General features: G+C 37.0%; 1 protein-coding gene across 4 annotated transcripts in view; it reads right to left on the reverse strand.

Moving 5' to 3' along the window:
* LOC131165800 (calcium-transporting ATPase 10, plasma membrane-type) overlaps positions 1-16,308 on the reverse strand; it is a 128,358-nt gene that overhangs the window by 80,467 nt on the left and 31,583 nt on the right. For all 4 annotated transcript variants that reach the window (XM_058123890.1, XM_058123888.1, XM_058123889.1 and 1 more), the window contains exon 8: positions 7,304-7,373. In XM_058123890.1, the coding sequence (XP_057979873.1) occupies positions 7,304-7,373 (70 nt within the window). The remainder of the gene's footprint in view (positions 1-7,303; positions 7,374-16,308) is intronic.

Below are 16,308 nucleotides of genomic sequence, written 5' to 3' on the forward strand. Positions count from 1 at the left end.
ATTATAATAACAATTAATATTATTATTCTCTTTTATTTTTGTTTGATTGTTATTTTTTATTATTTTCATAATAATGACTATTATTAGTGTAACTTTTATTTTTTTATTGTTGCTACTACTATTTTTTTTTATACTAATTATTATCCTTAAAATATTATTATTATAATTTTAGCCTTTTTATTGCTATTGTTCTTGTTATTATTGTTTTACAAAAATAAATATTATTTTTATATAATTATTATTAATTATTATCTATTATTTTTATAATGTATCATCTTTAATAATCATTATTATTTTGGCTTTTTATTATTAATATTTTTATTTTTTATCATTATTTTTATAATAATAAATATTATTGTTATTGCAATCAGTATTAGTTGTTATTATTTTTATTATAATGAAAATAATTTATTATTAGTAATTTTTTGTTGTTTTCAGAATATTTTTCATTATTAAATGAGTCCGATTCCATGAAATGAAAATTGATTCCAGGCTCCAGCCCATCTGGACTAGAATCACAATTGCATCATCGCAGGAATCGTATTCTGGCTGAAATACAATTCAACCCTTCCGAAAACTGAACGCAGGAATGCAATTCTATTCCTGAAATTTGACTCCATTCCAGGCTTGATTTCGCAAACCAAACAGTGAGTAATTGTTCTAGGCCATCTACTACAAGGTATTTACCCAAAAATTTTATGACTAGAAATTGTTTGGTGAGCTACTCAAATTTTTGGTCTACAAAGTCTTGAAGAGTGTCTGACTAGAGACACAAAGATTGGTATCAACTGGCGCAAGTTCGGTGGGGATGCTTTCAATGGTTTCATTGATGGCCATGAATAATGCAATGTGGTAAATGATGCTGCAGAAGAGTAAACTTGAATACTAGAATTATAAATCCTAAAATTACTACAATGCACAAACTTTAAACTATTGAACATAATGCACATGAGTTCACATAGTCCTTCATACATGAACAAGAGAGAATGGGAGTGAACAAGGATTCAAAAATGAATAAGTTAGGAGCTCACATAACAGATTTGTTTTTAAGTACGAAGAAACTTTGAAGTATGCAAATTATTAATTTTCCTAATTATATAAACATTAATCTTGATAGAATTTCAGTTACCTCACCAAAGAAAGCAAAAATTTGCAATGAGTCTCAAGCTCTTAGCATAAAACAGCCCAATAAATGCAGCAAATAGGTCAGTACAGGGTGCTGGCAGAACAGAATTCATCCTCCAAAATATGAAATGCACTTGATAAATCATCTTAAACAACTTCAAAAAAGTCCAATGGTTTGCAAGTCTGGAAGTAGGAGAAGATGCTGAAATTTTTTTACATGTTTCGCCAACACATGCACCGCCAGTGAGGCTCCCCACAATTGTCTTCCAGCTGGTAGTAGATCAAGGGGTGGTCAGTGTCAAAATAACACCGAAAAAAGAAGGATTTTGTGGTGCCTCTCCTCTGCTCTGAAAATGATGCAACTACGGGATATTTCTTCATAAAGTTCAATTTTTAATGGTGAGGGAGGTGTGATGAGATGATGGCTGGAAATTTGAGTTCGAATTTGAGTGGTAGACTGTAATTTTTTGAGGAGTTGCAGCTGTCCATGTGTCAAAATAACACTGGAAAAAGAAAGATTTTGAAGGGGATTGACCAGAAAACTTCAGCCCGCGCATGGTGCCTCTCCTGAGATCTGAAAACGATGAAGCTTCAGGGATATTTCTTTCATAAAGTTCAATTTTTAATGGTGAGGAGGTGTGATGAGATGATGGCTGGAAATTTGAGTTCGAATTTGAGTGGTAAGACTGTAATTTTTCGAGGAGTTGCAGTTGATGAACAGTCTCTGCATGGTGATTGTCAAAGCTAGATATACATTGTTGGCCCACAACCTAATAGATTAAGCTTCTACGTAAAGTGGTAATCTAACAGTGATCATGGTTTTGTCTGGCAACAAATTGATGTAAGAGAGAGAGAGAGAGAGAGAGAGAGAGAGAGAGAGGAGAAGAGAAGAAGATGAGAGAATAAAGGAAAGGCAGCAAGACAGGGACAGAACAGAAGGAAAAGAAAATGCAGAACAGGAAGATCAGAAACAGTAAGAAATAAAAGCAGAACAGAGAAGGTAACTAAGAGAGATCAGGAACAGAACAGGAGAAGAGAAGGGAGGAGAAAGAAGGAGAGGTGAGGCAAACCGAACAGGAAATCTAATTTCAAATAATAACTGTCTTTGATAATATGTGGCTTTTGCATCCTTCTTTTTGTAATAATATAGGAATCTGGTGGAAGGAGCACCATGTTCAGGGTTGGGAGGGCTTTAAGTTGATGAGAAAGTTAAAATTTGTCAAAGAAAACTGAAAGGTTTAAAGAAGTGTTTGGTGATACTAGGGAGAAGATGGCATTTTTATGGAGATTAGTCATTTGGATAGACTGGAGGGATGCAGCTTATTAGGGGAGGAAGATAGTTTTAGAAGCATTCGCACTAGCGATGATCTGGAGGTGCTTTTGATAAGGGCAGAGAGGAGTTGGTGTCAGGAGTCCAGAATTAGTTGGGTCAAAGAGCGGAACTGTAACTATAGGCTTTTCCATAGGGTGTGTAACAGGAGAAGAAGGAAGTGTCTCATTAAGAAGTTGGAGGAAGATATGGGGGAGGTGGTGAGAGATCATAAACAAATAGGCGAGGAGGTCACTTAGTTTTTTATAAAGGGTTTTATCAAGATGAGTGTAAGAATAGATTAATAGTGGAGGGGCTTAAGTTTTTTATGAAGGGTTTTATCGAGATGAATGTAAGAATAGATTAATAGTGGAGGGGCTGGACCAGAAACAAATTGGGGAAGAGGTGGCTAAGTGGTTGGAGAGACTTTTTTTTTGGATAAAAAAAGAAGAGATTTCATTGATAAGAGGAAAATTTACAAAAAGGAAAAAAAGACTTCTCCTATAAAAAATTCTGCAAAATTCCAGAAAAAAACAAACTAATAAAACAGAACTTAGAAAAAAAAAAACACACACACACACACACACACACAAAATTCAGAACAGAAAATTTCTCCAATCTCTCTGAATGTCTGAAAAAAACTAATGAATATCTGAAAAACTAACTCCCTCAAAGCAACCGAACCCAACCACCATAATGAAGCCAGGTAATGAATAGATATAAAACACCAGGTCCAGATGGATTCACAATGACTTTTTTCAGGACAACTGGGAATTGTTAAAAAGGATGTTTTGAATTTTGTGGAGGAATTCCATAGGAATGGAGAGGTCTAAGAATACCTAAAAAGGACACGTCCAGAAGGGTGAAGGATTTTAGGCGTACAAGCTTGGTAACAAGTGTCTAGAAGATGTAAACAAAGGCTGGTTCTCCAAAGAGTTGACTGAAGGCCATGGTACCAGTTCTTGGAAACTCGTCAGGAGAGGGTAGGGGAATTTCTTCTCTCTCATTCATTTTCACATGGGGAACAGGGAGGATGTGTTTTCATGACATTTGGTGTGACAAGTCCCAACTCAGCTCTACATATCCATCTATCTACAGACTTGCCTGTGCTAAAGATGCCCTTAATTGTTAACACCAGAAGTTCACTAATGAAAGGACCCTCTGGAATGATACCTTGATCAGGAATATTTTTTTGATCAGCATATTGATATTCTGACAAATTTCTATAGCATCCTTTACAAAATTCAATTCCAGGCCACCTCCAATAAGACCAACTGGTCTTGAAAAAATGGAATTTTCACAATCAGATCTTATTATAAACACCTTAGCTACCTGGTGGAGGGCAGCAACAATTTCCCTCGGAAGCTCAATTGAAAAACAGCAGCCCCCCTCAAAGGTTGCTTTTTTCACGCGGTAGGCTACAGTCAGGAAGATCCTTACAATAAGAAAAAGGGCTTGTCTCTCATGGATAGGTGTCTTCTGTGCCTTGAGGAGGCTGAATCAGTGGAGCACATCCTTCTGCACTGTTCTAGGACTAGAAACCTCCAGATCTTGGCCATTTCCTCGATCAAACAGAAGCAGGCCACCACATCATCGTTAGGGGGCAAGATTTGGGCTAGGAAAAGGCCACTCCAACAAGGTCAAAAGGAGGGCTTTCCCTCATTCCCCTTGCTATTTTTTGGGCAGTTTGGAGGGAAAGGAACAGAAGGGCTTTCAATGGAATGGTTTCAACTTTTATGGCTGTTATAATTGGATATCTATGATTTCTAATAGGCAAAATGGGCTGCCTGGGAGGGGCATTGTGTAATCCTTGATTTCCTGGATGTACAACAATGACCGTCGTTTGTTTTTCGTATTTTTCATTGTACTTGACTGGCATTCCCTTGATACACGAGTACTTATTATACCCTCTTTGCTGATTCAAAAAAAAAAGGATAGAAATAGGAACAACACTTGGCATGACTGCTGGTGGGGGCCACCTCCCCTGAGCTCTCAATTCCCTGCAATGTTTAACCTTGCCTATAATAATGAAATGCTTTGGTGAGTGAATTTGTGTACCATTCCACCAATGCAGCTGCTTGGAAGTCCCCTTTGTTCGAAGAGCCCATGGTAGGGAGGTTGATGTTTTCACCGATTTTTATGGCTGCCTCTATAGAAATGTCCCCAATAGGGTATAATTCCAGATGTGCCCCTTTGGAAGCTCAATAAAAATTATTAATTCACAGCTCCTTCTACAAGCATCTGGACAGGCACTTTGAGGCCAGACCAGATTCCTCTTAGAAAGACAGCCATATGGAAAACTCTTGTACCAACCAAAGTTGCTTCTTTTTGCTTGAAGGCAGCTTTCCTAATTCCTACACTCAATTAGGGGTGTACAAAATTTACGAAAAACCAAAAACTGACCCAAAACCGAACCTGGAAAAAGTTCCAGTTCGGTCTTTCGGCTTCAGTTTCAGTTCTTGAAAATAGGAAATTTTGGTTTTCGGTTTCCAACCCAAAACCGAACTGAAAAACCAAAAAAAAACGATATATCTTATAAAAATATATATTAATACTGCCTTACAATAAAATTTAACTAAAATTGATATATATATGTATATATATAATATATATTAATAAATTCTTCAACTAATAAATTTCCAGAAAATTCAATTTTGAATAAAATAAATACATCTTCACATTTTTAACTTTTTTATTTAATTTTAATTATCAAAATAGAAATCTGAAACAAAAAAAGAGAGAAATAGTTTGTTTTTATAAACTTGGAGACTCCCCTTCCTCACAAATTTTCAATGTGGGACAGCAAGAGTGTAAAAACTCTCAATGCTCTCAGCCTCCCCACAAATATCATAATAAGCTCCTCTTTCTCCATGAACACAAGAATGGAAACCCAGTAAAACATTACAATTGCAAGGACATTTTCGCACATCAACATTCACATAGACATAGCCAAATCCACATAGGAATTACAGATCTGAAAATCTACACTCTTCCAACCAAATGTCCACAGAAATTTTGAGCCCCAACATCCCCAAAAATCTTTAAAAAAAAAAAAGGAAGGGAAGAGGGAGGGAAAAGAAGAAAAGAAGAGCAGCAGAGGAGCCGTCTCGCACCTCCACCCGCTGCCGTGCTGCTCCTCATCACTGCTGTAAGCTGCGACCGCCACATGCCTCGCTGTCATCGTGGTGTCTCGCCATCACCGTCAACCTCCTATGCACAGGTAACCTTCTCTCTCTGTACTGTGCATTAACCCCTTCCCCTCTTGGAGTCCCACATTGGATGTGGTAGAGATTTGAAGTCTCTACCCCACCTATAAATATAGGTTCCCCCCTTCCCTTCCATTCCAACTCCCAACCCAGCTTCTAGCTAATGAGCTGAGGGCTTGCTTTATTTAGCCTGGCCCATATGTGGCTCCCAAGGCCCTCCATAAAGGTCCAATTGTTGTAATGGGCTTTGTATTGGGCTGAGGTTCAATTCGGTTAGAAACCAAAAACCGAACCGGAGGATTTTTTTTTTTAACCGAACCATTGGTTCACGATATAATTTTGAAAAATAATTAAATAATTAAAAAATCGGTTAAAAACCGAAAGAACCGTAACCGAACCACCATTGTTTGGTTCTCCACGGGATAATACAGTCGGCTCGGTTTTCAGTTTCGGTTCAAGAAGTTCAAAAACCGCACAGTTCAGTTTGGTTCGGTTCGGTTCGGTTTATCCCATAACCAAACCGAACCGAACCAATTACACCCCTACACTCAATAATCATCAGAGGGGCTTCCCCTTGGTTAACAGATGCTTTTTTCTGTAAAGAGGTGCAGAAAATGTTGACCATCTTCTCCTCCTGAACCACAGATTTGAGGAATCTGATCACCGCTATTTTAGACCACATTGGTCATTGCTGAATATGTGGAAAAGGAAATCTGGGCCTGAATGGCTATTTCTGAAAATAGAGAGGAAAAAATCCTTGTGGATGATCCCTCTCATCATATTTTGGATAACGTGGAGAGAAAGAAATGCTAGAGTACATGAAGGAATTCAATTTCTCTCACAACCCTCAACAGTAGATGGCTCTCCAATCTCCACACCTTTCTCCAGGGTATATAGTCACACTGTTAATTGTTCTCATCTGTTTTTTCTCTCTCCTCTCCTGACTGTAAATGGGCAACACCCCCTTGGTGCCCTTACAATGAAATCTCTTTTTTCTGATTAAAAAAAAAAAAAGAAAACTAAAAATAATAAGAGGAAGAGTTAAAAGAGTTTTGATGTAAAAGCAGTCTCAAGTTTTTTGTATTCTTTTTCTTTATTTCTTTACCTTTCTTTATTGAGGACAAGAAGATTGTATTTCTTTCCTTACCTGATAAATTTCCTTTGTCATTGTTAAAGTTTGGTGTACATTGTTGGCCCACAACCTAATAGATTAAGCTTTTAGGTAAAGTGGTAATCTAACATGGTATCAAAGCTGGTTACCAAGAGGTCTTGGGTTCTAGTCTTGTTGCTCGCGTATATTGTGTGGTGTTAAAAAAAATTTATTGTGTTCCCTATCATGGGTGTCATTTATCATGAGTTTATCTCTCCATGTGCTGTTGTGCTGCATGTGCAGGGAGAGTATTAAAGCTTGATATACATTGTTGGCCCACAATTTAATAGTTTAAGCTTTACGTAAAGTGGTAATCCAACAGTGATTAAGAAAAAGAACATCTTCAGCATGATTGGATGGCACTGTAAGCTTCATTCCTGTTGTAAGTACTTCAGTTTATCTCATTTTCTACTTCGATCTTTTGTTTCTTCTTAGCATAATATCTTATCCACTTGCTTTCTAACAGCAAAATGCAGTATTTGCACATTTCAAAAAATTTAAATAATTAAATACCTGTAACAACTATAACAAGAAGAACCGCAAAGGCAATGCTCCCCCCATCATACCATCCTTCATCAATACCCTGCAAGGATAAATAAATCATGATAGAATGAGAATTTGACTACAAATGAATAACCAGAAAAACTGCCCCATCCACAAGACAAAAGCAACCTTCTAAGACCAATTGGGTCCAAAAGGGAAAGGAACAGCAAACTCAAATCAACAAATGATACTCTTAAAAATAAAACAAGCACAATAGTGCTTAGATTCCAAACCGATACCATAGCTACTATAATTTTTTAACAAATAAAAACAAAGAACAATTTGAAAACAATGAAAACAGAATGGAGTCATGGAGAACCACCAATGGAAACTTCAGATTTTTATCCTGTAGCTAGCTTTCTATATCCTGTTATTTTCGAAGTTTAGTTAGTTTAGGTTTATTTTGTGTATTTAAGTACTTCGGGTTATTTGTAATTCCTTGTTTTGTTGGGTCTTTTATGTAATATGCATTTTTGGTGGTGGCTATAAGTTCAGTAAGTTATTGTACACATAATCATTTTGAAACCAGAACTGCTATGCAGTTTCACTCTCTCTCTCTCTCTCTCCCCCCCGCATGTTCCCTAATTCTACCTTCTTCTTCTTCCTTTTCTTCCTCTCCAATCTCTGTTCTGTTCTGCCCCTAATTGTCTCTTCCCCTGCTTTATTTCTGAATCCTTTGTTCTGTCCTGCTGCCTCCCCTTTGTTGTACACCAAATTTCTGTGCAGTTTCCCTCTTCCCCCCCACTACCACTTCTGTCCTGCTGCTGCTTCTCCTTCTTCTAATTCTCTCCCCTTATTCACTCATTTTCCCTATCTCTGAATTCTAATATTTGTCCTACACCAAATTGTTGCTGTACAGTCTCTCACCCCCTCTCTCTACCCCCTTCTGTCCTGCTGCTGCTGCTTCTTGTTCTAATTCTCTGTCCTTAATTCACTCAATTCTCTCTATCTATGAATTCTAATATTTTTCCTACACCAAATTGTTGCTGTACAGTCTCTCAACCCCTCTCTCTACCCCCTTCTGTCCTGCTGCTGCTGCTTCTTCTTGTTCTAATTCTCTGTACTACCCCCTTCTCTCTCTCGTCCTGCTCCTGCTGCTACTTAAGGAAGAAAAAGGAGGAGGATAAACAATTCACATATCAGAAGTGGCTATGTGTAATTCAGTATCATGACCACACATATGACTTGTATATTACTAGTGCACAATTTTTAAACTTCTTTGGACATGAATCATGAATCTTCTCAAAAATGAGGCCATAGACTTGTCTTTAGTGACCTTAAGCACTGTTTGAGCCTCTAGGCCAGAGATGGACCTTGAATTGTCACCAAACTTGGTTGTTGAGACTTGCAAAGAACAGCAAGATTCATTGCCAACTGCTAGAACAGATATGTAGTCAATGACCTTGTTCTTCAACCTCAATTCTCAATTTCTAACCCAAAGAGCGAGGAACAATTGGTTGTGAGTTCATTGAAAATTGTATAAACATGGGACGTATTGTTGAAAATCCTCTTGAGACAATTTCTCCTCAATCCAATCAACTTATCCCTCCACCCCTTTCATCTTCTCCCTCTATATTTTCCTTAACCAAATTTCGTGAATAGATTTAGACATTGAATTGTGAACGACCAATGAGAATTGTCCTCTTCTTACCAATGAGCTTGAGATTATGCCTCCTCAATCCAATAAACTTGTCCCTCCATCCCCTTCATCTTCTCCCTCTATATTTTCTTCAACCAAATCTAGAGAATAGATTTGAATATTAAATGGAGAACCACCAATGAGAATTGTCCTCTTCTTCTACTTCTCTGAATTCTATTACTCATCCTAGATCAAAGAATGAATATGAACAATAGTCACAAAGAATTGATACATCATTTAACATGTGCATGTCAATGCAGAAGCTAACACTAGCCTACATTTTTTGGCTAGAAAATAGAATAATATATGAAGAGGAAGAGAAATCCTCAAAAACAAAAATAAATAAATAACTGAAACAAGTAGAACAAAGCTAATAATAAAAGATGAGATCCAAGACCAGGTAAAAAGAGCCACACAATCGTAAAGAATATCATCAAAAACCAATTGGCAAAAAACATCATCCTGAACACCCAGATTGAACATTAGAAACAAAATCAGGTCCAAATCAAATCCACAAAAGACCCACGATTTCAAAAAACCCATGCATTTCTCGAAAACCAAATAATTTAAAAATAGAAAAAAAAAATATATATATATATATATAGAACACCACAAAATCCCAGCCTTCCAAATCCTCTAAGATCAACCATAAAATAAGCTTCCAAAGAATAAGAGCACGCTCAATACACTGCCAACAAACCCAAAGGATTGTTTGATCAACACCAAGCTCAGCGTCTACGCAAGAATAAATGAGCTTGAGCCTTATTACTACCATGGCTCAAATATTTGAGGATAGAGCCATGCATGGTCTTTGAACTTGCAACAAATCATTAGTGTTAATTCTCCTGAGGATGGCAATCCACACAAAAGTCTTTACCTTCAGGAAGGTCGGCTTTCAACCATATATGGGCAACAAGAAAAGAATGAAAGGACATGTTTAGAGCATAGATTGATTTACATGAGAAAACATTTGAATTGCCCAAACAGCATATCCTCACATCCCCATGATGATGATAACAAAAAGAAATCAACAACCTCAACATAGAGGAAAGTTCCTCAACGAAGCCATCCATAAGAAGAAAGGACTATAGTTGTCAAATCAAGATTCATAACGTGAATCGAAATCCCAATTTCATGAATCGAGAATCGAGAATCGAATTGAATCATAAAATTTGGTACAAATTTTGAAATTTTGATTCCAAATGACATGCACATGCGTACAACAAACAAAATAGCAAAATACATTGAAATTTCAACAAACATGGATTGATAAACTAAAAGCTTAGGGGCTGTTTGGTATTTATGTCAAAATTACAGAAACGAAAACTAAAAAATCAGGAAAAAATAAAACGAGAAATCAGAAATCAGCAACTTGTTAGATTAATATTTATAAAACAAAATTATTAATTAAAAATGCTTATTTTCACCTTTAAATCAAATAATATTATAAAGTATAAACATATGATTAATATATTAAATTGCAAAACAATACACATTAAAAAAATACTATAATAAAAATAAAAATTAGTATAATTATTTTAATTAATTGTTATACTTTCCAAATTACTTTACAATAAAAATTTTATTGGGCATAACTACTAAGATTTGATTAAAATGAATGACCTAACTTGAAGATAGGTCTCTCCCTCTATAATACAAATTAAATACATTCTAATGACAATAATATCCTTGCTAACGATCACTAGTTAACATATTAACACACTCAATAATAATAATACTGAAAGACATATATAACCTCTAACACTTCCCCCTCAAGCAGCAGCATAAATGTCATAAGCTCCTAGCTTGTCACAAATGAATTTAACACAAGCACCCCCCCCAATGATTTGGTAAACAAATCAGCAAGCTGCATATCCGACTTCACATAATCGGTTGTAATGAGCTTCTGCACAAGTTTCTCCCGAACAAAGTGGCAATCAACTTCAATGTGCTTTGTCCGCTCATGAAAGACCAGGTTGGAGGCAATATGAAGAGCAACTTGATTATCACACAGTAACTTCATAGGCTAAAAAGGCAAAAAACCAAGTCTTCCAACATGCTCTTCAACCAGACAAGTTCACAGGTAGTGTGAGTCATAGCTCTATATTCTGATTCAACACTTGACTCTACCACCAAAATTTGTTTCTTACTTTTCCAAGACACCAAATTACCACCAACCAAGATATGGTACCCAATGGTGGATCTCTGATCAGAAGTGATCTAGCCCAATCTACACCTCTATATCCATAGATATAGGTACGACCCTGATCATGACATAAAAGACCTCTCTCAAGTACACCTTTGAGATATCACAAGATGCGAATTACTACGTCCTAATGACTTGCCCTCGAAGAATTAAGAAATTGCCTCACAACACTTGTAGCAAAAGATATATCCGGCCTAGTAACTGTGAGATAATTCAACTTTTCAACAAGTATCTAGTATTATCCAAAATTAGGTAGCAAATCACCCATTTCCGACAGGAACTTGCTATTAGGATCCAAGGTTGTATCAATCAGTTTAGAACCCAACAAGCCAGTTTCATCCAACAAATCAAGAACATACTTCCTCTATGACACAAGTCAAACAATTGTTCTGATACGAGATCTAAATACTTCTATACCCAAGAAGCATTTCAACAGTCCCAAATCTTTGGTCTGAAACTTAGACTCTAGAAAAAGTTTGAGACTCTAAATACCTTTCTCATCCTCACCTGTAATAACAATATATTCCACATAAACAACAAGGATCCTACTCGATGAAGTATGACGATAAAACACATAATGATCCACAGAACACCATCGAAGACCAAACTCAAGTACTACAACACTAAAACAACCAAAACATGCTCTGGGAGACTATTTTAAACCATACAAAACCTTCTTGAGCCAACACACTAAGACTAACACTGTTTTAAACCATATAAAGCCTTATTGAGCCGCCACACTAAGCCCGACTCCCCTTGAGCAACAAACCTAGGTGATTGCTCCATATAAAGCTCCGCCTCAAAGTCACCATGCAAGAAGGCATTTTTCACATCTAGTTGATGCAAAGGCCAATGACAAGTAGTGGCCAAGGAGATGAATAGACGCACTGATGTAAGTTTTGCAACTAGAGAAAAAGTATCAAAATAATTCAGACCATACACCTAAGTGTATACCTTAGCAACAAGATAAGCCTTTAGACAAGCCACAGAACCATCAGGGCTAACTTTCACAGTGTAAATCCAGCAACAACCAACCACAAACCTATTAGGAGGAAGAGGTACCAAGTCCCAAGTACCATTGTCATGTAAAACATTCATCTCTTCAACCAGAGCATCCCTCCACCCTAATGGGCTGAGGCTTCTGAAACAAATTTACGAAGGGTAGTAGATGATGGAGCAATGACAAAACAATAATAGGAGGGTGATAAGGCGTCATAAGAAACAAAGTTGGAAATGGGGTGTTGAGTACATGTGCGTTTACCTTTCCGAACTGCAATAGGAGGATCAACATCATGGGAAGTATGATCATCAAATGAGGAAACCAAAGGCATGGTAGTCGAAGCTAGAGGGGACTCTCTTCCTTGAAACTGCCGTCGTGAATACACCTGCAAATTATGATGATCAAGGCGGTGAGAAGGACTCAAACTACATGGACACTTAGATGGTTGGTTGGGTAAGGACAGCAACACAGAATCAAGAAGATTAGGCAAAGGAAAAGACTCATTGAGCTTAGAAGGGCTCAGTGACTAGGTGTAGGAAGGTGTAGACTCAAAGAAGATAACATTGGCAGAAACAAAGAAGTGATGCAGCACAAAACTATAACAACGATATCCCTTTCCAGTATATGAGTAGCCCAAAAAGACACATTTTATAGCACGAGAATCCAACTTATCCACCTCAGGAGTTAGTTGATGAACAAAGGACACACACCCAAATATACGAGGAAGAGAAAACAAAGGTGAATTAGGAAAGAGAATAGAGTAGGGAATTTTACTATTAATAACAGAGGATGGCATTCTATTGATCAGATAACAAGCAGTAAGTACAGCATTACTCCAAAACACTTTAGGTACCTGCATTTGATAAAGTAAAATGCAGGTGATTTCAAGAAGATGTCTATTTTTTCACTCTGTAACCCCATTTTGCTGAGGAGTATGGGCACAGGATGATTGATGAACAATATCAAATTAAGTCATAAAAGTAGTGAATTGTGCACTAATTAACGTTATCACTTCGAACCATTCAAATTGGCAAACCAAATTAAGTATTTATTTCAAAACAAAAGGCACAAAATACATGAAATAACTTAGAACGATCTTTTATTGAATATAACCATGTCATTCTTGAATAATCATCCATAAAGTTTACAAAGTACTGGAAACCCAACTTGTACATGACCCTACTAGGACCCTAGACATCTGAATGAACTAACGTAAAAGGGCTTGCAAACCGTTTATTGACCCGACAAGCAAAAGAAACATGATGGTGCTTTCCCAACTAACAAGACTCACAATTGAGACTAGACACAAAACCCCAACTAGGAACAAGACATTTTAACTTTTCTAATAAAGGATGACCTAGGTGACGATGAATTTGGAAAGATGTGGCAACAGTAGTGCAGGCAGTAGAAGGAGATAGCAGCACAAAGTGAAGTCCACCATCTTCACGTCCTCTGCCAATCACCTTCCTAGTCTTCAAATCCTAAATAACCATAGAATCAAGGAAAAATGTCACTGAACAATCCATGGATTTAGTAATTTTGCTAACGAACTTAAGATTGAAAGGAGATTTGGGAATATATAAAACCGAGGGAAGAGAAATGTAAGAAATGGGATTTACAATCCCAATTCCCTCGACTGCAGTAGCGGATCCATCAGCAAGAGTAACACAAGGTAAATTTGCAGGATATTGGAGAGTGGAGAAAAAGCAAGGTATACTTTTGATATGATCAGTGGCAGCGGAGTCTATAACCCAAGGACTAGGACGAGAAGTACTGTATGACAAGCACACTGCGCATGATTTACTATTTGGGCAAGAGATGCAATGGCTTAGAAGCTTGTTGTAACACTTGATACTGCTGCAACTTGGAATACTCTTCCTATAACATAGAGACAGTACGTTGCCCCCAAGGTCTTAATTTTCGATTTCAACTGAAATTTCGAAGCTCCAAAAGTACAAAAATTTCGATGAAAATTTCCATTTCGATGTCGATTTCAATTTCAATTTGAAAAAAATAACAGAAATCAGTAGTAAAGCATGCAATTCTTTGTGGAACTTTAGAAATGGTTCACAGACATAATAGCGTAAGTTTTAGGAGTAATATAGTACAAGTTAAATACACCTATATTGTGTATAAGGTGGAAAAAGTTGAAATATTGCATGTGTATCAAAAGTATTTGTAATATAATGTGCATTAAACATATTTAGTTAATACAAATGAAATTCATAAATCATTTAAACATTATCTATTATACAAATAATGATAATTTAAACATGAATGGTTAAATAAAATTTCGTCGTAAGTTTATTCTTTCATATAATTTCAAAAGCACTCATAATAATCTTTTGTTTTAATAAAAATAAATAAAATAAATTAAGAGAGAAATTTCACTTCACTCCTAAATCTATCATTTGAATATCAAGGGAATTTCATTGCATAGTTAATATTTCGACAAGTTTCTCTAAAATTTCGAGACTTCATTAAATTTTGGATGATTTGTTGAGATTTCAATGGATATTATGTAGGATGGAAATCAACTGCCATTTCAATTACGAGGGTGACGGAAACCATAAATTTCAAAAATTGCGTGGAAATTTAAGCCCATGGTTGCCCCCCACTTGACCCCAAAGGTGAGGAGTCGATGGTGGCTGCATTGGCTACCCCCAAAGGTGTGACGTCAACAGTGGCTGCATTGGCAATACATGAAAGGTCTGCCACAAAGATCCCAACACTACTCAACAATATGATTATTCCGTCCACAATGTTTACAAAAATTGCGTGGAAATTTAAGACCATGGTTGGCCCCTACTTGACCCCAAAGGTGAGGAGTCAACGGTGGCTGCATTGGCAATACATGAAGGTCTGCCATGAAGATCCCAACACTACTCAACAATATGATTATTCCGTCCACAATGAGTGCACTTGTGAGGAGTACCTCTGCCTTGTCCGTCTCTACCATTACGACAACTTGAGCCACCGCAATAAATTTTGCGGTTGTTTGGTAGAGAACTAGAATCACTCTGTGTAGCAAAGGCTGTTCTCTCAGAGCCAGATGCAAGAGCAGGAGAATGTGTGCAAAAGGAAGCACAAAGGACACGAGAATAAACATCAGCAAATCATGGCAGCTCGGCACTAGTGAGTATCTTGGGCCGAACTGCCTCAAACTCAAGTCTCGAGCCTGCCAGAACATTAAGAACTGTCATCTGCTGTCTCTACTTCTGCATTTCACGAACGTCCAAAATTATAGGTTGCACGATGTTAAGCTCCTCATGAATGTGCTTCATCTCTCCAAAATAATCTGCAATGCTCCTATCTCCTTGTTGTAACTGAAAGTACTCTTGGGATAAATCACACATACATGCAATATTACTAGAGTATATGGAAGTTAGACATAATCCCAAATCTTCTTGCACATATCTAGATGCATATACATTCATGCAATTAATGGCTCCATCAAATTCCATAAAAGGGAAACAATCAAGGCATCTTCCTAAGCCCACAAGTCTTTTCTCTTCTCATCAAAAGAATCATATTGGGACAAGTGGTCAGATTTCCCTAATCTTGCTAAATAATCCTTTAGACCATTGAACAATAGTTCTTTCCATCCAACTTTTGAGTTGTTATTTGCGGCAGCAATGTAGGAAAGAAATCTTTGGGACTCAGATTCCATCCCAACACTCACAAATCAGCAATCACACCGAAAAAAACAAAAAGAACAATCCAAACTAATCGCGACAATCACAAACTATGTGAAGCACCGACACAACGATGGACGAGGTGAACAACTCACCAATGGATATAGCACTGTCACAGCACTCACAAATCAGAAACCACACCAAAAACAAGAAGAACAATCAATAACCTGAAGAATCACAGACTATGTGAAGCACCGACGCAACCACAGACAAAGTGAACAACTCACCGACAGATTATAGCACTGCCACAGCCTCACAATTGAACATACGAATGCTGCCACAGCTCTAAAAAACTCACAAGGAAGCCTTCACAAACCCTGAACAGAAATTCATGGAGTACTGCGAGTGCATGGTTGCAAAAGGATGATTTTTTTTGCAAAAAAATTGGTCTAACAACTTGATAATATAGTCTAAAGAAGGAATCAGAACATCGCA

The sequence above is a fragment of the Malania oleifera genome, chromosome 10, assembly GCF_029873635.1.
Source record: "Malania oleifera isolate guangnan ecotype guangnan chromosome 10, ASM2987363v1, whole genome shotgun sequence".
Classification (NCBI taxonomy): domain Eukaryota; kingdom Viridiplantae; phylum Streptophyta; class Magnoliopsida; order Santalales; family Ximeniaceae; genus Malania; species Malania oleifera.